Below are 24,427 nucleotides of genomic sequence, written 5' to 3'. Positions count from 1 at the left end.
TGATGTGGACCAGTGAGCTCAGGTAAGGAGAGGACACGTCACCATGGAGCCTGGTTCTGCTGGCCTCCCTTTTGTTTTCAAGCTTCTCTCAGACATGCTGCAACATGAGACACCCACCAGTTGGCCCAATCCTGCTAATAGGCAAGTACAAAGGCTTTGCTCTACAGGTAAGCGGTTACCACTCAAAGATCTAAGAACACGAGCAAAAACAGGATGGTAAAGATGAAGTTCTTACTGGTTTATGGCAAAATGAAAAAAAATGGAGACCAAAAAAAAAAAAAAAAAGGTTTTATAAAGCTAGAGTTTCTGAATTTCAAGAACTGTTCTTGTATTTATTAGGATCCTAGCAGGATACAGATGGAATACTGGAATAATGATAACAATAATCCAAGGGGGGATTTCCCAAGGGGCTGGGACAAAGCTGTTGGTGAGATAGAAAGCAAGCATAAGTGAAGGATACTACAGGAGCCTGGACACTAGCTCAGGACCCGACAGCTCAGCTCTCACCATGCGTAGGCTAATGGGTTGAAGAGGGCAGCAGCAGTTACCAAGACCAGAACAGATCCTCCAGTTCTTCCTTGATGGGACACTATCAGCCTGGGGGAACTTCCAGGAGCAGAGAATAGACACCTACCACTCTTCTTCCTTCCCTAATCCTTGGCAGTACATCTGTATGGCTAAACCGACCTGGAACTATAGTCCAGGTGGTATAATGGTTAACAGAACCCACGTAGATCAGCATCCCACAGCAGAGAGAAGAAATGCGCAGTGTCAACATGGAGGAGCTCTTCATTCAATTTTCCACTTAAGACTTTATCCTTCCTCCTTTCATCTGGGATTATAAAATCCTTTTCTTCCCCCTCCAGATGAGGATAACAATAGATTGTAGTTGTTTTTTGATGCCCTTACTAGGCAAAAGAAAAAGCTATCAACTCAAATTCAGTCCCTGTACTGGGAATTATTGTTCTTATTACCTGTGACATAATGTTAAAATCTTGATTAGGCATCAGTATTTGATGCCGAATTGCACAATTCTGGCTTCTACAGTAAACATCCAAATTGCAAACACTCTTAAGAGGCAGACACCCTTTACTTCTATTTCTCTGGTACTTCCTCCAAAGCCAAGGACTACGTTGGGCCTAAAATACGTTGGGACTACGTTGGGAATAATTTTAACTGTGCACTATGTCTGGATGTTCCATGTTGGGAGATTCTAAAGGATAACTAAGAAAGCATTTGCCTTTGCATCTGATCCATTTAGGTTAAAAAACTGAACTGCTTTTAATGTCCATGTGAATGTTAGGACTTGTCAAGTTCTCATCTAAAAAATGAGTTAAACAGAACGAAAGAATCAATCTCATTGTGTAGTTGCTATGTTAAAGTTATTATAGTAAAATAGTTAACACAGAGTAGGCACCCAAAAAACGATGGCTATTATAATTATTATATAGTATCCCTTGGATAGAAAATGAAGGAATGGGGGTGAGTACACTCAATTGTTTTCTCTGAGTAACTGTGTACATACCTAACTCTTTTTAATTCTTCGGCTAGGAATGATAATGGCCCTGTGGCTCCTGCCGGGTACTTCATAGGAAAAATTAGGCCAGAAGATCACTGAAAATATCTAGACTTCTCAATCTTCTCAGCTCTCCAGGGTACAGCAGTGGAAAACACTGAAATGCTTTACTTGATTCAGATAAGAATCTATGCATTAACAGTCATTATTTTATCTAATCTTTATAAAGACTTTTTGAAGTTGTTTTTCATAGGTCCATTTTAGAGATGAGAATACTAAAAAACCAGCTGGTAATGCCATCCTCTTTCTGGGAAATTATTTCTGAGGCCTCTTCAGTCACCATACCCCACACTACCCCTCCTCTGGGAAAAACCCAAGTTTTCTTCATCTCTAGACAATTCCATGGGGTAGGTGGAAATGGAGCTAAAGTCACTTCGCAGTACAAAATTTTGTCTTTTTTTATAATGTTTTTGCCCCCAATATTCTTATCCTTCTCTTAGTTGAAAATGTGAAGAATTTTCAGTTGTCTGAGAGATGAAGATAGCCTCTCAAGTACGTGCTAGGATTTCATTTGACTCCCTTCACATGGTGGAATGGATTTGCCATGGAGGCTCATTAGTGTATTGGGTTCCAATTTCCCATGCCAGTCCCTTCCCTTCCAAGCATTTCCCACCCCCTACCAGACACTAGGGTGAAGCCAGGGACTCAATGAATTTTAGAAATCTATTCTGGCACAATTAGAGGGAGTAAGCAAACAGAACGCTGCTCTGAGGCACGATTTGTCAACTGTAACGCAACCATCCTTCATGGTACAGCCAACGGCATTTGCGTATCAAACAAGTAATTCAAAAATCCTAAATATTTTATGTTTCTAAATACATTTTTAATACACACTAATCTAAAACCTGTTAGGCAGCAGCCTGCTTTCCTGACTGGGAGACAATCTCTAGAGAAAGGCCCCCAAACATTCTCTAGTTAATTCCCAGTTACACGCCTTTTCTCTTTCCTGCACTTTTTTTTTTTGCTTCCCTAAAATTAAAGACTATTTACACAGAGAACAAGAAAATGCATCCCCGTGTCCTGGATATTTCCTCTCTAAAGAGGTAAACAGTTGATATGTAAAGAATATGCTTTAAGTCAGTAGTGGAGCTTGCCCACAGTTCCTTTGGCCAAATTAATAGGGTGTTAAGCCCACCATGTTTTTTTTTTTTTTTTTTTTTTTACTACTTTCTGGCTGCCACAGTAAAAACCAGCTTGGCACCTAAATACTTAACTCTGACCATTAAAACATTACCAAAAGGAGATAAATGAGCCCAACTTCGATGTTAAAGCTCAGTTGAGTTACCTGTTAGAACACTCTGTCAAAGCAAAAACAATAAAATAAACCCCAAATGAAACCACCACCAATCCAGCTGCTCTCTTTTGATGAGTGACTGCAAAACATTGCATCTCCTGGAATTTTTTTAAACCCAGCTTTGCAGGCATATGACCCTCTACTCAGGTGTATAATTTAGCAGGGCCTATACTATATAAAGACTCTCAAAGGAAGAAAGAAAACCCTTTTTGCCCCTGTTAGTGTATGAAAATTGAGGTGGAAGCTGTTTGAATTATTAAAGCTTATTGGTCATCTGGCACAGAGTCTTGATCTCCCATTGCCATTAATGAGAAGAATAGTCTTCTCAGAGAATCACCAAAAGCCTAATGCCCATTTAGAACACTTTAGTACAGAAACCAAGTAAATCTTCCTGTTTTGCGTAGCCTCTGTTTAAACATAAACATATGATTTAGGCATGCTCTCTCTTGTTAATTTTTTTTTCTCCGTTCACTTAGTATAGTTCACATTATTATCCTCACATGCACAATGGCAGTGGAATAATTTGAGACCCACAGCTTTATTTAATAATGCAATTATCCTATATTGGATTACTTAAAGGAGCTTTGTATTTTTAAGTTCCAGTTTTTCCTATACTAGTGATACGTTCTGCTGTGGTAAATGATTCAGGCTTCAATCAAAAGCCCTCAGCTCGGTTTGGAAAAATATTGAGTGTTTTTGAATAAGCCAGGATTAACCCGAGAGCCAATTTGCAACCACAGTTGGTGACCTTGAGACTCCTGTTCAAAGACTGTGTTGCGGAGCCCAACAATGCAGACAGACTGAAAAACTTCAACTACCCCATCCCAACTCTTTGGAAGGAAGTCATATAGACCAGAGAATAAAGCCCAAGTTTTCCTCAGCATATGTTTCCTAAAGGTGAGTTGAAAATGGTATAGCTTCCCATACCCAATATCTTGTACACTGCAAGCAGATGGATGGATGGATGGATGGATGGATGGATGAATACATGTTACTGGACATCCTGACAAAATGGACACAGAAGGGAATCCGAAAGGCACCATAAGGGAGCATTCACAAGCCAAGCTTCATCTGGTGCTGCCAGAGAGATTTTGCTCTAGTGTTCCCCCAACTCAATTCAGTTTGAATCTGTTCTGCTCTGGGAATGGACCGCACACGAGGCCAGGAGTGATAGGGATATGTAAGGCATGCCACACACAATACCCATGGCCTCCTATTCCTTGCATGGGCAGTGAAGTTTACTCTCTCTTTTGTCCTTTGTCAGAAGGTTCATTCACTCCTCTGTCCTCAATGTTCTAGGCATTTTCCCTGAGCTGCGGCAGGCAAGGGAAAGGAATGAGGGCATGCCTCTATGCAAGGAGACACCAGTTTCATGGGGGGAGATGCACAGTAAAGCATATGCCCTCGGCTGAATGTGATTTATATAGAGAGAGTAATGGTCATAAGTGATTTTATTCATCTAATAAATACTGAGAAAAACGGTGTGCCAGGCACTGGAGTTACAGCTAAGGATAAACATATAAAAATCCCTCCCTTCCTAGAACTTACAGGTGTATATGTGTGAATTGAGTTGGAGGAAGTAGAGCAGAAAAGCCAGATAGAAAACAAAGTATGAGGTATTAAAAACCATGGGACAATAATGGGAGGCAAGGGACAGACCAAGGATGGTTTCAGTTGTGTGGTCAAGGAAGGTCTCAGCAGAAGAAACAGAGTACACAAAGGCATGTGGTACACTGTCAAATTCAAGGACCAAAAAAAAAAAAAAAAAAGAGAGAGAGAAAACATACATGCATATGTTTTATAGTTGAGTCAGGCTCCTCAACTGAAATCCACATCCCTTTCGTCTGAGTTCCCACCAAGTTTAGAATGGATACACAACCATGAGTCAATTTCCATTATTAAAAATGGACTACAATCTATCTTTTCCTCAAAAATTTAATGGCCACATATGTATGTTTTGAGCACTTTGTTGAAGACCACGCTACACCCTTCCTGAAAGGGAAACAGATCACTTTTCCCATGAAACAGCCAACTTCCACAAAATATAAAAGATGGCAGGTCAGCTGCTCTCTTGGCATATGAAAAACTAGGAGAGGCTTAGTTCCTATAAATAGACTCATTAGAAACGCAGTTCAAAACAGCAATCTCTCTCATCTAGGTTTTTAGGTTTTCCTTAAAAACCAACTAGATTTAATACCCCACCTCAACTACTTTGTATGAGACGTTCCTATTTTTCTTATGCATTATGGAGCCTGTTTATAGCAGCTACAACCTCCTCCTTCCCCTCTCTCTGTGGACTTATCATCATACCAGACACAGTGCCCTTCCTAGCAAAACTCTCCAAATTCACTGATCAAGACATTAAGTTTAAAAAAGGTTCAATATGGCTTGCTGACATGCTGTAAGACTAACAGATCTTTAAAAGATTAAAGCAATCTGCTGTCTACTGTGTATGTCAGCTATAATTATATGCCCCCAAGAGGGAAGAGGTGTTTGGGAGGGAACTGCCCAAAGAGACTACATAATAACAATAAAAGGATGGAAAAAAAAGCAAGACAGAATAAGGAGATCATGTGATCACCCTTCTGATTAACTATTCTCCAAAGTCTGTGGCTATGTTGCTGATTGTAGTGTGTGCCTTCAAAAATAGCCCCCAAAGATCTTCACCTTCTGGTATTCACACCTTTGTGTTATCTCCCCTTCTCGAGTAGTGGGCTGGAGGTAATGTCTCACTTCTAACAGAATTAGGCAAAAGAGATGGGATGTCACTTCTAAGGTGAGATTACGAAAGGACCGTGGCTTCCTCTCACTTGAACATTCTGAAGGAAATCAACTGTCAAGTGTGAACTGCCCCGTGGAAATGCCCAGGCCAATAGCCCCAAAGACCTGAGATCTGCCACAAGAGGGTGAGCCTGGCAGTAGAGTCTTTAATGTCATTTTGAGATGACAATGTCCCAGGTAGGTAGGTGAAGAGACCTTGAGCCAGAGGGTCCCAGCTAAGTCATATTCAGACTATACGGAAACTGTGAAGAATAGGTGTTGCTTAAAAAGACACCAAGTTTGTAACAATTTGTCACACAGCCATAGATAACCAACATGTTCAACACGGGACACATTTATACAAAGTGTGTAACAATGAGAGAAAGTCTGTGAAATACAGTGCTAAACACCAGTTTCAACTGTTCCTCGAAAGTGTATTAGTTTTTGTTAGGAGCAGGAGAAGCCAGTGGAAAAATGTTTCCTGCAGCCACTAACTTCTGAGTCAACTGCCTGGACAAGAGATCATTTATTTGGGGGATATCCACAGTCATTTCCAGGAACTATTTAAGCACACTTTTCTGGATGGAAGGGGCAAAGTAAAATATAATCTTGCCAAATAAGGATGGCCTGTATATGTTTTATCTCCTCTAAGCAACTAGAGAAAATGGGGCTAATTTTCTTCTTTCCTTATCCTCCCACGATACTCTGATATAAACTAATAAATATTTATTGAATTTAATTGAATAGACGGTTAGAGTCAAAAGGCCTGTATTTAAAAATAGAAATGTTATGTTTCTCAAGAGTAGTATTTTATTATGCCTTTAGCTATGACAGAAGAATTCCAAGCCTCATCTCTTTCTCTTCCCGTCCTTTCAGATTCATCCTTTAAGGGCCTGCACACAGCTGACCAGCAAGGGCTGTGTTGCCTGTGAGACAAGCTATGGGTCCTGTGTACACACAAACCTCCAATACTTATGGTCAAAACTGAGGTGAGGTTTCTCTGTGTTAAAAAGAGTAAAGGAAAAAAAAAAGAGGCACAAAAGAGCCTTTTAAAAAGAAAAAAAAAATTAAGGCAACCGAGATATCTCAATATTCTGACATGCTGAGAATGTTTTCACTCCACTGCTTCAAGGGGTCATTGCAGGAATTCTGAGGGTCAGTAGTGATTTGAACACCTGCTTGGCTGTCTATTGAATTACTGATCCAGTAACATCAAAACGTGGAGTAAGAAACAGTACCTATACTGTAATTAAAAAAAAAAAAACTAGGCTGTTGATAATTTTAAAAGATGCTACCAATTATGTGACTCATAGAATTTGAGTTAGAAAAACATCTTCAGCCTTTTTTACTAGAACCTTCTTTTTGCCTGCCCAGATAGTCAGGGCTGCATATTTTACAACGCAATGCATTGTTGCTGAACACATATTCAGTCCCCAGGAGCACTAAACACAATTAGACTATTATGGAGAATATTCACATGAATGGAACAGATTATTTCACTTAAGACACAGAAAATTCAATTATTTTCTGTATTTATAACCCATGTATTTTGGAATAATTAGGTGAGGACACTGGGCACTACAGCAGGGTTTTCATCTGAATTCTAGTAATCTGATATACACTGTGGGATTAACCCAAAGCAAAAGGATTTAATGGCCCAGCAGGCCGTCTCTATTTTGAAGATCCTTCTTCTAAGATCCTTCAGCTATTATGGCTGGGACCCTTCCCTTTATATCCTTTTGTTGACGTTTTTGGCATCTTTAAGTGTTGGACTGGATTATATACCCTCACTCCCAACATCAACACCAAAATAAGAGGAGGGAATAGCAAGGGAGTGAAATAAAATTTCAAAATCGGGTTGGTCTTAAGAAAAGGAAATAAGAGAAGGTTTTTTTTTTTTTTAAAAAAAAAAAAGGAGGGGAAGTAGGCTTATTTAAAATGAATTCAGCGTTTTGCATATTCAGCAGATCGGCACCAGGTCTCCTGATGATTTTATCGTGAGAGGGCGGGGGACCAGGGGCCTGGGAAGCACCAGGTTTGAACTCTGTTTGGCATCCTGAGAAAGGACATCTGGAAGGCAGGTTTTTTTGTCTTTTGACTTCATCATCCTCCCATCTCTTTTTATGTTGCTGTGGCTAATGGCAGAGATGCCCCCTAAAGCTCTTTTAAGATCTAACTGGAGAAGAAAAGAATGGGTTTGAGCATGTTCCCTTCACAGTCACTAGAAACCTCAAACATGGATTCAAAACAAAACAAAACAAAACTTTGAACCTAATGCAAGAAAAGTCTCTTGGAATAGATGAAGAACCAGGAAGCTTAATTCTATTTAAAATGATAGTTTGCTTAGTTATTGTTTTCCAAACAACAATCCAATGACTCAACCAATAGATTACTTATTAGGGGGCTATTAACATGTTGTCTAGGACTGTGTCAGACTTCAAAAGTTAGGAGTTGGTTGCTGACCAAGAAGAGCCAGGTGGCTAATGCATCTGCCAAAGGCCTGAAATAAGCTACATCATGGTTTGGTTCTTAATGCCTATATATAGGCATATTAATATTCATTGCTCATTATATATGTGTATATATGTAGAGAGAAATATACATATATATTGAGAAATGATATGAATGTATAATGAGAAATATATAAGTACACATAATTATTTATTTTTCATTTGATGTTCTTAATATTGGCAGCATTAACCCATTTCACAGATAAGAAACTAAGAGGAGAAAGATGAAGCAACTTAGCCCAGATGACGCATCAGCTACTTGCCAGCAGAATAAATGGCCCAAGAAAACCCATAGGCAAAGAAGATGGAATGTAGTCGACCAGGCTTCCAGGCTGAGTTTACAGCTAGAAAGAGAAAACATAGCTGTGAAATTATCATGCAGCACTGCTTTCAGCTGCTATTCTCTGAGGCCTGGCCTTAGTCCTTCTTGTTTCTTACTTGACCTGTGTTCTTTTACCAAACCCAACAGACTTCTGGTGTCAGAATGTCCTTACATCCTCTTTGCCTATAAGTTCTTTTCTACCTAGGACTCCCCACCCCTTTACTCCTGGCCATCACATAACTCTACCCAGGAACAACTTAGTATTTTCAAGTGCCTTCTCCATCATGAGCTCCCCTTCTCTAGGACACCTTCCAAGACAGTGGCAGGCCACTTTTATCTACATACACTTCCTTTATTTCTACACTTTGGTCCCTTCCTCAGCTTTAAATGTAGGTGTCAGGGCAAAGCCAAGCTTTTTTTGCACATGTACTCCTGTATCTCTCCGGACTTTGGACCCTGGCTAAAGAGAATGGCCAGGACTTTCTCTACCTGGCTGCCCCCACCCTTCCCTTTGCTGTCCCTGGATGACTGACAGGTTCCTTATGCTTTAATTACATAAAATGGGCCAAATATAAGAAAGTTTTAAAGATTGTACCAGTCCCAACTGTGCTCTAGAGCCTGCAAGGTGGCAGCCTGTAGGCCACATCTGGACTGAAGATGTGTTTTGTTTGGCCCACAGAGTGTTGTGAAAAAATGGATTGAATGATCAACTAAAATTACACACACACAAAAATCTGGATTTCTGGATTCTCTCGAAAAATGGGAAGATCCGGAAATATCAGAAAACATTCCTTCCTGGTTGTGATAGGCAGGGGCTGAGGCACATTTTAGAGATGTGCCTCAATTGAGTGACACAGCCCCCAACTTCCTCAAACATCATTTTGTCTCACTGACCTGGCTTCACTCACTGACTTCCCCTGCCTGGCACAGCGGGTATTTGCGCACACACCCTGCTCCATCCACAGCTACTTTTCCCTAGGTACTCAAGGAAGGCCTCATGGAGGAGGTAGTCTTTGAACGCACCTTGAAAGATGGATATCGCAGCTTTACTTCATACAGTAAAACCTCAGCTCATTTGACCAGCCCTTCTCTGATACTGCCCCTATTTCCTCTGCTCATCAAAGGGGCAGCACAATGTGCTTGGCATCTGCATCACCTGCACTTTGGAATCAAGACAATCTGAGTTCCCATTTGGTCTCTGTCATGTACCTGAATGAGGTTGGAAATCTGGACAAGTTACCTAACTGCTGAAATTACCCATTTGCAAGATGGAAATACCAGACCCTACACCTCATGGTAGCATTGTTGTGAGGAGTAACAGGTCACATATGAAGCTGTCAACACCTAGTTTTACTATTAAATGCAATAACATTATTTTAGACCAGGAATCAGCAAACATTTTCTGTAAAGGATTAGATAGTAAATATTATACTGTCTGTGCATCAGCCAGTTTCCATCGCAACTACTCTACCACTATAGTGCCAAAGCTGTAGGGACTTTTGTAAACAACTGGGTGTGGCTGGATGTCAATAAAACTTTCTTTGGAAAAAAAAAAGAAAAAGGGTGACAGGACAGATCTGGTGTATGGGCCTTGGTTTTCCAACATCTCAATAGTGAAACAGTGTAAATCACCATGACAATGTTATAGAGGGGTCTGTTGACACCTTAACAATGTGTCACCTTTCCCTAATCTTCACCCCATAATCCATTTAGACCTCTGCTCAAATATGATTTCTTCCAAAATGCCTTCTCAGACCTTCCTGACATGATCAGGCACCACTGTCACAGACTCCTTAATTTTTCTTTGTCACTCCTACCACACCACAAAATCACTTCCCTATTTCTGATTTTTGATTAACCATATGTGTGCTCTACCCTGACAGTGGATTCCATGAGGGCAGCATTGGCCTGGTCCCACCTGATTTCCCAGGCCCTAGCACGGGCTGCACAGAGAAGGAGCTCTGGAGGATTCAGAAATAAACTCCACTCCTGTGAAATGTGAGCAAGGCACCAGGTGGGGAGCAAAGAGCCCTTTAAGTGTTTTGATACAAGCACATGCTACTACTATTGACTTAATTTGTGTTATCAGTCAACTACCAGTTAGTAAGATCTCAGAGGCTCAAATAAAGCAGAGTTCAGTATTGAACAAAAATTCTAATATTCAGGGTTCTCAAAGTCTTAAAAAGTTATAGGGAGTTACGAGATATTAGGGAGATCCTGGATTTCAATCCTAGCTCTGAGTGTCACCTATATATGACCTTGGGCAATGAGTTAACTTCTCTTGGCCTCAGATATGTGATACATAAGATATGGAAATGTCAAAATACTTCCAACCTCACAGAATATCTGTGAGAATTAATGACATGTTTCATTTATACTTAATTTATGTGTCAATGCCTACTCTATGTCTGACACATAATAGTCAATAAATGGAAAATGTTGTGACTTAGGCTTTATGAAAAATACTGGGGAAAGCATTGCAGATGGTTTTGGGGTAAAGAAAGCGGAAGCATTATTCTGCAAGTGCAAAGAGGAGAGGAGGGAGAATACTCTAGAAGCAGGAAGTGTGAATGTGTTTCTAAGAGTAAGACGTATGAAGGTGGCTTGTTCTTCGTTTTGGATAAACCAATCATGTTGGATTTATCCAATCATGTTGCTTCTTTGCCTTTACAATAGGAGAGTAAATAAGTCCTATGAGAACAGAAAATCTTTCTAGTATTAGTCCCTGTGTTCACTGTTATATTCCTAACACAGAGAAATGATGCATAGTGGGCTCTTTGAATGAAATCATCCATAAGTATCAGATGTGGGCAGAGATACCAGTTCCATTTGTTTTTTTTGTTTTTTTTTTTTCTGTTTTGGTTTTGTTTTTATGGTACTGAGAATGGAACCGAGGGACATTCTACCTCCGAGCTACACCCCCCCAGCCCTATACTTTATTCTTTATTTTGAAACAGAGTCTCACTGAGTTGCAAGGGGCCTCACTAAGTAGCTGAGGCTGGCTGCGAACCACGATCCTCCTGTCTCAGCCTCCCAAATGCTGGGATTACAAGCATGCGCCACAACACCTGGCTCATTTGTTTTTTGTTTTTAAGCCAATATATTATCCCTGTCCAAGGGCCCTTCTGACTTTGGGAAAGCTTATGTAAATGAAGGAAAGGAAAGTGTAGCCCAAACTGGGACTTTGGATATCAAGCCTGACTTCTGTGCCATCACTGACCTTATGGGTTAAGTATCTTATCATCCCATTAAAGTCCAACCTTTTTCATTAGTGATATTATAACAAGTGATGTTGTAGTGGGACACCATGCAGTGGTGTAAGACACGGCATCAGAATAACCTGCCCTGAACACACCCATGAAAAACACTTGCCAGATTCCTCAGAACTTAACTTCAAGAGAGTAGCCCCTGCCCCAAAGTAGCAGACCAGATGACTGTAACTAAAGGCTCTGGGTTCTAGTCCTATGTCCATCACTTGCTATCTCCAAGCAAGTGCCCAAAATATTTCCGAGTCTTAGGTTCTGTGCCTAGGGCTGGACTCATTGTCTTTAATCTTATATATCCTGTGAGTCTATTAAAATATCTGTAGTGATTTACACATGAGCCTTTTTCTTAAATAACCATGGCAAATCTTCCTCATCATCTTCATCAACAATGCAAAGAGACCTCAAGCTAGTCACACTTGAAACCCAAACTGCCTGCACACAGCAGAGGAAGAGCTTGACCAGTGGGTAAGCCAATGCCCAAGCCAGAAGGTCGGAAACATTCCAGGCGATCTTCTCTGCATGTTCTCCATTGGCTTGACCTTTGCCTCCTATCGACAGCCTTTGTACTATAACACAAATTTCCAATTCCAATCTTGACAAAGTTGGGTAGTCACAGAAGAAAACAAACTAAACCAGAGCCCGTTGTTTAGGAAAAGTCCGAGGACAAGGTAATAAATGAGAACATTTTCATTCTCTAATACAATATGTAATTCGTTTGCTTTATTTCCAATGCCACTCTGAGCTGAGCTCCAACTACATACTGACAAGCAAAAGCTGACCAAAGGAGAGAGCATCCTGTCAAAAGTGCTTCCCCCGAATGTTCCATAGGGATCTCAGCTTAGGCTCCCCACAAGCCACTCGATAGTACTTGGCTGTTTCTCTGTAGCATGCATGCCTTCCCTCATAGACTGAAGAAACCATACATAGATACACACACGTATGCATCAATGCATGTGTATACTTAATTTTTAATTTTTCAGCTTTATTGAGATATAATTAAGAAATAAAAAGTATCTACATTTAAGTTATACAATGAGATTTGATATATGCATATACTATGAAATAATCACCGCAACCAAGTTAATGAACATCCATCACCTCAGATATTCAGATATTTACCATTTTGGCGGGTGGTAAAAATACTTATAATCTACACTGTCAATGAATATCAAATATGCAGTACAGTATCACCAACTATAGTCACTGGACTGTACGTGAGGGTCCTAGAACTTAGTCACCTCATAGCTGAATGTCTGTAGCCTTTGTTGTGCCCTAACGTCTGTCTATTTCCTCCATCCTCTACAAACATATTTTTAAAACATACCTCTTCCTTGAAAAGAATACACAGAATTAGTGAGTTTAAGTTATTTGCATTCAATTCTTTGTCTCCAGTTAAACTGTACTCTTTGTGCTGGTGAAACAACATGTACTTTAATTAGCAAATATCTGTAAATAATTTACTTGCTTTTCAAATATAACAGAACAATGGGGTCAGTTTTCACATACGTTTACCAAGTATGTATCCTGGATCTTAAGCCAGACTCTCCCATTGTTCAATAACTATGTCAAGCTGTCTCATTCTGGATGCCTTTCTTGGTGGAGGCTGGGGGTAGGCAGCTAAAAGCCCAAGAAGTTCCAGTAATAACATCCCATTTTGCAAGACCCCAGAAGGCAAGCCCATAGGGTCTTCCAACCCAAGCTACAGCAAACTCTAGTAATCCCTAACCTGCAAACCAAGGAATGAGGACGTGTGCAATCTTCTGACCCCCCTCCGCACCTCACCCCCGGCCCCAACAGCACAGGCCCAAAACACACAAGGTACAATGGAGGAGGTCCATGAATCACGAAAGCTCGTCTAGGCTCTGCAGGGTTAATACTGGGCGCCGCGCAGGCAGTGCAAAGAAAGATGTTAAATCAAATGAGAATGACTGCTCCAGGACTGGAGGCACTATTATTTTGAATAAGATTGAAAAGGCCAGAAAAAGCAATTCAAAAACATTTCAATTATGTATTTCCCAGAACTACATCTTTGAGCAACTAATGCAAATGTTACCACCACAATAAAACTTCTTCCCACATAAAAGCATATAAAACAGGTCGAACAGAATATACTTTATATATCATATGCATATTTTTGACTATTAATAAAAAATTCAAAATCTATGTATGCTTTACTCTCCTAAGCAATACAGTAATTATGATTAAGGGACAAGCAGCACAAAAAGAGCCAATTTATCTTACTCGTGCTCAGGAATACTATTGTGTAACTAAGCAACTAAAGACAAAATATGGTCTAATTAATTCACTCCTATGCTTATTTAAAAGACACAATTAGAACATTTTTATTTTCCAGCTTGCACAGTAGCTCAACATGCTTGAGGGTGTACAAAGCAAAGCCTATTATTCTCAAAGACAAGAGTTTAATGTTTAGTGCCACTGATCAGGCATGGAACTCAGTGTGGGGATAAAGGGGTATTTCTGGGAATCTGAGAAAGAGGAGGGGGATGTTTATGGGGGTCACTAGATTGACTAGCAACACAAGGCCTCTGCTGAATGTTTTCTTCCTGGGGTAAAAGGATGGAGATGGGACTAGGAACCTGATGGTTAGGTGCACAGGACATCTGCCTCTGTGCCTACACACAGCTACAGAGACCCTATAGAAAATTCACGTAATTAAGCCACCCGTCCCAGTCTGTGTGATAAATGTCAAATATCCATCTTTCATGCTGCTAACAGCACATCTGATTTTAAAAGCAGAATTAATTTACACAAGGGTGTGCGGGAGATTGATGCCATTAGCATGATTCTAAAGCACCCTTTCAATAATCATCATCATCTGCATGTTAGAATTGTGTTGTCAACACTGATGCTCAGGGTCCAGGACGTGAGTGGTGTATGTACTCTGAGGGCCAAGGCCCGGGTTCTAAACTACAGCAAGACTGCCAGGCTCCATGTGGCTGGAAACACCCATCCTCCTGTCAGAGCACGGGAGCAGATTCTTCAAGAAACACAAGATTTCATGACCACATCTCTAAGAGGCAAATGAATCCCCCAAGCCAACAATCGATAAATTTATTTTAAATTTCTTTAAAAGCCAAGCCAACGAGTAATCACTAGCTACAATATTATTCTGAGTGGAAGATGGCAAATATCCAACCACGCTGGCTATAAAAAAATGACAAGTGAATGCATTTGATTCGAGCAATTATATTCTGGATATTGGTTAAAACTAGACTTTGATAAATGAGGCTTGAGTCATCTCTCTCTAGATGCCACTATGAGCAATGTTATGCTTTATTAATAATTAATAACAAAGTATTTACATGTGTGGACTCTTGTACTTCATAAAAATAATATTTCCTTAGTATGTGCCTGACAGTCTAAATGTCAAGAGAGGTTTTAATTGCTTACGATTTTGAGTCACTATTAAACATGTGGCCTAGTTAAGACCATCAGCCTGAGAAACAAGCTGGTATCTATCTGTGACCTGCCCACTGATACTCCGGCAAGGAGCATCCTTTCTTTCTAGAAATCTAGGTTTCACAGGTTGTCATTCTGAAGTCCTGGCAGGAAATTGGAAAAGTACCCAATGAGATAGAGATGCTGCCTCTAGCCTCATCATTCCTTCTCAAATATTTGCTCAGTGTTTTGTGAATGCTATAAGCAAGCAAACAAACAAACAAAGAAATAATTGTCCTGTCCTGTTTACCCCCCCCCCCCATATCCTATGGTACAAAATGACTATGGACTTTTTTTTTTTTTTGGTGGTACTGGGGGTGGAACCCAGAGGCTTTCTACCTCCGGGCTATACTCCCAGACCCATTTTATATTTTATTTGGAAACAGGGTCTCACTAAATTGCTGAGAGCCTCACTAAGTAGCTGAGGCTGGCTTCGAACCTGCGCCATCCTCCTGTCTCAGCCTCCCAAGCGCGGGGATTACAAGCGTGCGCCACCACACCCGGCGACTACACCTGAGTCATCTCAAGGTCTTTTGAAGAGAAGGACTTTTGAAGAGAAAGAAAAAGTGTGAGATGCACTTAGGAGCTATCCATATGTGAGTGACCAATTGTGGTCTTCTGCCACAAAGAAATTGGGCCAAGGGTAAAGAAGGCAGGCCACGAGCAAAAAGGCATTTTAATTATATCATGCAGTGACTCAGGACCCATTGACTAGCACCGCATACTGTGGGGGACCCAGGTAGCCATTATACAAGCCAGGATGAGCCCAGTATTTAAAAAGCCATAACCAACCACTGGCCTAAGGTTCCTGAGAGCAGGGATTCTTGTCTGCCCCAGGCACTCTGTACCCTTAGGACTCAGAAGATGCTCTAGCAAATGGTAGGCAGGAACCATTCTCCTTCATCTCTATATCCAAGTGCTTGGTGCACAGTAGGCTTTTAATCGACCTATAAAGAAGTGATTTTTTTCCCCAAAACATGCTGAGCAAGAGCCTTCCTTTAATATGTATTGCATGATGCCGGGCGTGGTGGCGCATGCTTGTAATCCCTGCGCTTGGGAGGCGGAGACAGGAGGATCATGCAGGTTCGAAGCCAGATGCACTGGCTAAGAGACCCTATTTCCAAAAATAAAAAAGTATAAAATAGGTCTGGGAGTGTAGCCCAGAGGTAGAAGGGCTTCCAGGATCCCCAGTACCACCAATAAATAAATAAATAAATAAATAAATAAATAAATAAATAAATAATATGTATTGCATGTCCCATCAGCACCACTTATGTGTTATATAGCATCTTATATTAATCTTGTGTTTTTTAAACTGTGTTGATCTCATCTCTTTAGTAAGATTGATAAATGTCTTGAGAAAAAGGGCCAAATCGCCAACTGTTTTACATCCATCTTCACCTAGCAGAGTGCTGAGCACGTGGTTAACACTCAACAAGTAGTTTTTGATTAACTCAAGATAGAAAATAACAATATTGTCTGGAGTTAGATGTTCACCATACAAAATACAGCTTAGCATAAATTTTATTCATTCACAAATTTTAACATACTAAACTCAATGTTGAAGCAAAGTTTTGTATATGTAAATGTTAATGACATTTTACATATATATAATGTTAATCACATTTATATATTTTTTTCTTGCAGTACTGGGGATGGACCCCAGGGGCGTTCCACCTCCGAGCTACACCCCAGCCCTATTTTTATTCTTTATTTTGAGACAAGTTCTCACTAAGTTGCGGAAGGTCTCACTAAATAGCTGCGGCTGGCTGCAAACTTGTAATCCTCCTGTCTCAGCCTCTCAAGTACTGGGATTACAAGCGTGCACAACCGCACCCAGCTTTATGACATAATATTAACGCTAAAAAATGATTTCTTATACTACTAGATCTTGCTCCCAAATGAAATGAGGTATAGGTCAGTGGTACAGAACATACTGAGCATGTGTGAAGCCCTAGATTTAATCCCTAGCACCAAAATAAGTAAATATATTGACATAAAAAAAGAAAAAAAAAGCTGAACGTGGTGGCTTATGCTTATAATCCCAGTACTAGAAAGGTTGAATTAGGAAGATTGCAGGTTTGAGGCCAGCCTCCGCTACTTAGTGAGGCCCTCTGCAACTTAGTGAGACCCTGTTTCAAAATAAATATAAAATATAAAGCTGGGGGTGGAGCTTGGAAGTAGAATGCCCCTGAGTTCAATCCTCAGTACCAGTACCACACACACACAAAAAAAAAAAAAAAGAAAAGAAAAAGAAAAGAAAAGAAAAGAAAAGAAAAGAAAAGAAAAGAAACAGGTACACTATCATGTACCTTTTTTCAGCTCAGCCCTATAGGCTGGAGATTAGCAACTTTTTTCTGGAAAGAACCAGGATGGACAATAAATATTTCTACTTTGTTGGCCATATGGGAACCATCAGAACTATTCAACTCTGCTATTGTAGCCTAAGAGCTATAAACAATACATAAACAAATGAATGTGGCTATATTCCAATAAAACTTTATTTACAAAAACAGGCCACAAGCCAAATTTGGCCTTCAGGCCTTAGTTGTCTGACCCTTGTCACAGTCCAATAAATTCCCTTCATGTAATTCTTTAGTTCTTATCTTGGTTCTAAAGGGCCTGCCAGGTAGAAAGTAATGCTGTTCCTTCTCTTAGTTTAAAATTATTACTATAGCTATGCATGGTGGCGCATGCCTCTAAGCCTAGTACTTGGGAGGCTGAGACAGAAGAATCTCAGGTTTGAAGCCAGTCTCAGAAACTTCGAAAGGTTCTCAGCAACTTAGTGAGACCCTGTTTCCAAATTTAAAAAAAAAAAAAAAAAGGTGCTGGAGTGTAGCTTAGAGGTAGAATTCCCTTGGTTTCAATCCCTACCACCACCGCCACCACCAAAATAAATAAACAAATAAATGCCATGATTATTACAAATAAATAATAACTATTATAACTGCAACTATGGTTCATTAAGTTCTCATGGGAACTCTGCCAGATGCCAGGCCCTTTTCATTATGATCACTAAATCCATTCTGCAGAAATTGAGGCTCAGATTAGTTAAAAGCATTGTCCAAGGCTGATGAAGTCAGTTAAGAAGCATCAGAAATCTCTAAAAAAATCTATCTCAGTTTACAGAGATAGACCAAGACTGAGAGATATCCCCAAACAAGAGTGAGGCGGGGCCAGCATTTCCTGGATTCCAGAATGTGTCTGCCTGACCCTACATAGGAACAACTCAGGCTATCTCTTAAAAAAAAAAAAAATCCTGTTTTTCCAGTGGACAGCATATTTCAATAGCAAAATGTACATCCTTAAGAAGCCTCCATTTTGGGGACACAACTAAAACCCAACACACACATGAAAGACGGCCTGAGCCGAGGCAACCTGGATGGCTACGTGTTCTCTTAAACTACTCCAATTGCTACCTCCATGCACAGAAAAACTTTCTTCAGTAAGGTTCCCCTAGCTGTCTCAAATTTGAGTGAGAACAATAATACTAATATTGATGATAATCCTAACAGTCAGTCATTACTGCAGTACCTGCTATGTGTCAACTTTGGTTTATGCACTTTTCATGTATTAATTAATTGAATCCCGAAAAAGAATCCTAGGGAGTAAGTACTAGATGCCCAATTTACAGATGAAACACCGAGGCACGGGGAGTCTAGAACTGGCCCAAGATCACACAGCACAGGTGGGACGGCTCAAAATGTTCACAATGCATAATCCTGGACCCAGCTCCAGAGACGCTAATTGAGTTCTTTGCAGTAGGGGGCCCCAGAATGTACATTTTTAACCGGATTGAGGTTGGTGATAGTTAAAATACTGTTAGAAATTCTGAATGTGTGCTGGAATCTGAAACGTGAAGGCCTGCTCCATCTTGACTTCTGGACATCGACATTTTAGTCATCCATGTTCACAAGTTGCAGGTCAAAAGCAAGCCTTCATGCAAAACCCAAGCCACGGCTGGTCAGGCTGAACTACAAGCTTGCACATCCCCCGTGTTAAGGGGCTATACTGCCAATAAATTAGGTGCTTGGCAATTTGAAAATGAATGTAATCAGAAGTTACCCGGTAACAGAACCAATTACCCGCCTACTTTGCCATTTTCCTCCTCTGAAGAGCTGGTGGCTGAATGTGGCAATTGTGAGTAATTACTAAAGACACGTAACTCCTGCACACGGCCCTGCTATTCACTTTCATGGTAATTTAAGATGGTATCAAGATTAGGTCCAAGGACCTCTACACAGACAAAAATGATTATGCTTTGCTATTGTTTCTAAAGGTAAGAATATCTAAAATGAAGGTGATTATAATCATAACTCTTTTCTATTTATTTAAGCCCTTTATAATATACAAAGCACTTTTATCCATAGAATATCTCTTGATCCTCACAACAGCTTATAGTCATTTTGACTAACGTCCCCACTTTACAGCTGATGAAACTGAGGCTTGAAGTACTTAGGATTGTTCAAGGTCAAACAAACAGTTGCTGAATCAAAGTATACCTCTTTTTGGAAAGCTTTTCCTCAATATCAACTCTCAGACAGGAAATGTCTGAAGGTAGCAGTATATATAAAGCTTGTAAATCATCATTAATGTTGTTAAAACTAATCACAAATTGTTAATACTCATCAATAGCTATTATAATATAACTCTTACTGTTATATACTGCTGGCTAGAATTAGCTGAACTTTGCAGAATAAGAATGGGTTTGCTACCTAAATATACAGTGACCTTTGGCAAAGCTAATTGATTAGTCCCAGTTCTAAAACGTACAAGGGACTGCTCACAGTAGTACAAAGGCTCCTATAATTTTAACTCCTTTCTATTTATTTAAGCACTTTATTTAATATCTAATACGATACATTCAAGCTCTGGTTTCACTCAGGGAAAAATAACTCTAAAGTTCAAGGAGGATTGGGTTGCAAACCATGTAACCTTTCCTAGTCTGAGTCCCCATCTACAAAATGGGTACATAAAGTCCTGCCTTACTTAGTCTTATACAAAGATTTCAAGGACCAATGAGAAAATATTCCAAAAAAAGCCCTCTGCAAATCATAGCAAACCACACAGGGACGCTATTTCTAAACTTGCACAATGATCATTTTTCTCCTTTTAGAACTGACGTCTTTACATTTCAAGAAATCATATAAAGGCAGAATAATTCTCTTAAACCCAAAAAAGCGAACTGAGTTCTGGACGTCCTTTTGAGATGGATGCTGATGTCAGCTCAATCAAGAAATTATTAACCTCCATTTGGTTACTTAAAATAAACTGTACTGGCTGATTAAATGTGCTGAACATTTTCTCCAAGTCACAGTGCCTATCAAACAAGAAACCTTTCTCTTTCAGTTACTCACTGTAGATGGCAAATGCATCGCTCAAAACGGCTTAAAATCAATAATAAAAAGCACTTCAACGTATATAAACAAGTAAATGGAATAAGTAGAAACAAAGCAAATTTCTTAATGAGAGGGCCCTGTTGCCCCCTCCAGGTGCCAGCAGTAAATGCTGGTTTCTTTCGACTCTCCTCCAGAGGAGACTGTCGCTATTCAGCTAATGAATGACTTAGGCCAGGGGGGAAATGACATCACCAGGGTGGAAAACCAATCTGCATTGGGAAACTTTCTACCTGCTTTACATTTGTCATAATTATTTTGCACAATGCAGTCTGCATTTGCATAATTTTGAGGCGTGTCATTATCTCAATTGAAAATTGTTTTAATATGGCTGAATAATTCACAATGACATCAGCCCAAGTCCTAATGAAATATACAAGTATAATCATACAGCTAATTACCAGCCATGTTAGCATTAAAAAACAAATCATGCATAATATTAGAGGATGTATATGCAGCTGAGGATTATAAATAGAGCCATCTCCCTCCATAAACCCCCTAGAGTTTACTTTTAAATGGCAAGATTAATTTTCTCAGGTAAGGCTCATATAGCAGTGACGAAACGCACAGATCATTACAATGGTTCGCTTTCAGTTCTCCATAATGAACAATTAAATACAAACTGTGTATTAAAAATGTATCTCTTCACTGTCAGCAGATCCAGGAGATGCAATCTGGGGCGAATATAGCTTTTATTCTTAAATCATAATTCGCAATTTTAGTTACACCAACAGATATTAAAACCGGACCTAGTGGGGGTCAACTTGGGGTCTTTAAAATTTTTTCCAATTTCAACTTCCCCTCCCTGGTCCAAAAAAAAAAAAAACCTCACAAAATATCCCATAAAACACTGAATGATTTCCTCCTGGTTTTAGTCTGAAGTCTATTAGGCACCAGCTCTTTTCTGGATATTTAATCCTTCCCTTTTCCAGATCACAGGCCATGTTGAAATAATAAATTTGAAAAGCAAATAATAAGAAATCAGGAGGGGAGGGGAAGGAAGACAGCTGCTCAGGAAAGTTGGGTCGGGGGAGGGGGCCCGAGCGAGACCTTGGGAGGGGGAGAGAGCTCAACCTGTTGGTAGGTTGCAGGATTTTTCACAGTATTTCCAAACAACACCCTTGGTAAAATCGCAGGCGGACATAGGGAAATATGAACGTTTAAGAACCAAAGCAGCCGGGGGAGGGCGGGGGAGGAGGGTGTGCGGGGAGGTGGGAGGGGCTTATTTCCGAAAAGGCAGATTTGAAGGCGAACGTTTTGACGAACTCCAGTAATTAACCAGCGTAGACCACGGTGGGGGTAATTCGATCCTGGGGAGAGGGATTGAGCTGGCCAAGCCCAAAGTACCATCCACTCCATCAGACCCTGCGATTCGGCAAGAGCTGGCGGCTCCCAGCCCGGGGAAAGAGTTAACCCGGGTGCCATTCATTTGACAAAAAGAACCTTAGCCCTACCTCGAAAGCCCGACAGCCTGGCACAGGCTGGCAGCCCTCAAAACTCTCAGCTTGGGCACCCTGCTCCTGCTCGGGCAACACAAAGCCCAGCCCCCGGGCCGTGAGAGCCCTGCCTCCCCGCGGCGCCGCGGGCACCGACTCCCCAAAATAGTCCCCGCAGACCCCGGGGTCCGAGGAATGACAGCCGCGGGGAGGCGGCCCCCGCCGGCCGGGGTCGGAGGCACGGACGGCGGGCTCTCCTCGGGCCGGCGCCGGGCTGGGTCCCTCCGCGGCGGGAGCGCAGCGCAGCCGGACCCGGGCGCGGGACGCGCACCCCGCCCGCCCCGCCCCGCCGCCCGCACGCCCCCCGCCCGCGCCGGGGGGGTCCACTCCGCGTGGAGTCGGCGCAAACTAGAACATCAAATGGCTCGTGGGGGGGGGGGAGTGGGCGAGAGATAGTTGTTCATGCTTAACGTGTTTGTGCCGGTTACACGACCGCTTTGAAATCCGCCCGGGCAGATCTGCAAGTTATTTTGAATGTATTCTTCCAGTACCTGTCATTTATCACTTTATTCAACACGTCTTGGCCAACTCAATCGCTTTTGATCTCATTCTGCCTCCATTTCGTAATTTCCGCCCTCTTAAACATATCAAATACTTACTTAAAACGTGAACGATATCGAAACCCACCCAGAGAAATCCACCCAGCCCCGACCCAGCTAGACACGAAGGTAAATTTTCAAAAGGAAAAAAAGGAAAAAAAAATACATACATACTAATATATATATATATATATATATATATATATATATATATATATATCATGTGATGTTCAAGCGGCAGTGGCAGGAGAGCGAACGATCTGACACACACACACACACACACACACACACACACACACCCGTGAACAAAACCCTTCTCGAACAAGTTATTTGATCTTGACTAAAATCAGCAGTTGGATTCTCTTTGTAAAGCTGACAGCCAAACTCTGACAATGCTCGAGCAAAATACTCGAGTCCCAGCTAGTGGCGCTACCCCTTTAAAAAAGGAGTGGATCCTGCTCGCCTGCAGAAGTGAATACAGTATTTTCAAGCTTTGCCCTGTAATAAGCATTACTAGAGGGGAAAAATAATAAAGAAAGAGGAGAGGGATAGATAGGTTTACCACCTCGCCGTGGTCGCTATTTCTGCCCTGGGGAGTGTCTTCGGGGAGGAAATAAAGTTTAGAGCTGGATAAAAGTTGCCGGCTGGTCCTTTCTTCCCACAACAGCTGGAGCTCCGCTATGCAAATCGGATCCTTTGGCGTACATCTTACAAAGAAAAAGTCGCCAAGGGACAAAATTCTTGGTTTGCCTTCAAGGTGGAATTGAAAAGCCTTGTAGAAAATGTAAGGTCCGTGCAAGCCACACGGTGAGCCGACCCACTGCAGGGGGGGAAAAAAAAGCACCAAATAAATAATGTAGCCATCAGAACACAAACATCTATTCCCAGACACATTTACACACAGACATCCGCACTCTTAATACAGACGAGCCCATAGATAGAACGTTGGGTGGAAAAAATCATAGAGCCCACAAAATTTCTGCCTCCCTTAAAAAAAAAAAAAAAAGAAAAAACCTCCGGGGGGGCCCCACCGCCATCCCTTCCCACCTCCCCATCGGAGGCGGTAAAATTACATTATGTATGTCTGATCAGTGCGGGGATTTTTTTAAACAATAAAAATGATTTGGGGGATGCAGAGGGTAAAAGTTTGGTGAAAAGTTTGTGGGGGGTGTTGGTGGGTGTAGAGGTGTGGGTGAGCTGGGGGGCTGGGGGGTGCCGGAGGGTGCTGGGATCGGAGGAGCGGAGGAGAGCGAAATACCTGGAGTGAGTTGGGCTCCATCTCGACGTTCTGAATTGATTGAACTCAACATTCTCTCCAAACTTGTTGGCTTGAATGGATTTCATCAGGTCCTGGCAGGGAAAAGCATTCTCTGCCTTCAGTCGGCGTAATGTCTCAATATAAAACTGAGCTCCAGCCTCCCCTTAGGAACCAAAATGATTTAAAATATGCCCTAATATTTCTCTGACGACTCAATTTTCAGGTCCTGTCAAAATGATGTGAGTTTATTTCCAAATATGGATTGATCAAATTCATAATCGGGAGGAAGGCTCCGTCCGATCTCGGCGGGAAGCGAATGGATCAAGGCAAAAGACAGATAGGAAGATTTGTAAAAAATAAAGTGCACCCTAAAACTGTGGGAAGACACGATCTTTCTCTCCACAACCGTTACTATCTAAGAGTATCGTCTGGTGAGAATTTTGGAGCAGATGAGGGCTGGTGAGCTCCGCTGTGCATCTGACAGGACCTGCTTGTATATGTCTAATATAAAGAACATTTCCTGCAGAGATTCCGGGGCGCTGCTCCTCTTT

At 41.2% G+C, this 24,427-nt stretch overlaps 1 protein-coding gene across 1 annotated transcript in view; it reads right to left on the bottom strand.

Moving 5' to 3' along the window:
- The window catches only part of ARID5B (AT-rich interaction domain 5B), a gene marked incomplete at both ends in the record, with an annotated part of 191,502 nt that extends 167,605 nt beyond the window's left edge, over positions 1 to 23,897 (bottom strand). The window contains 2 exons of the mRNA XM_080693885.1: positions 23,184 to 23,438; positions 23,877 to 23,897. Of these exons, the coding sequence (XP_080550011.1) occupies positions 23,184 to 23,438; positions 23,877 to 23,897 (276 nt within the window). The remainder of the gene's footprint in view (positions 1 to 23,183; positions 23,439 to 23,876) is intronic.
- Between the last annotated feature and the right edge of the window lie 530 nt (positions 23,898 to 24,427).

This window comes from Muscardinus avellanarius, assembly GCF_963383645.1.
Source record: "Muscardinus avellanarius genome assembly, chromosome: 4".
Lineage (NCBI taxonomy): Eukaryota > Metazoa > Chordata > Mammalia > Rodentia > Gliridae > Muscardinus > Muscardinus avellanarius.
Note: the sequence above shows the minus strand (reverse complement) of the source record. Positions and strands in the feature narration are given on the sequence as shown.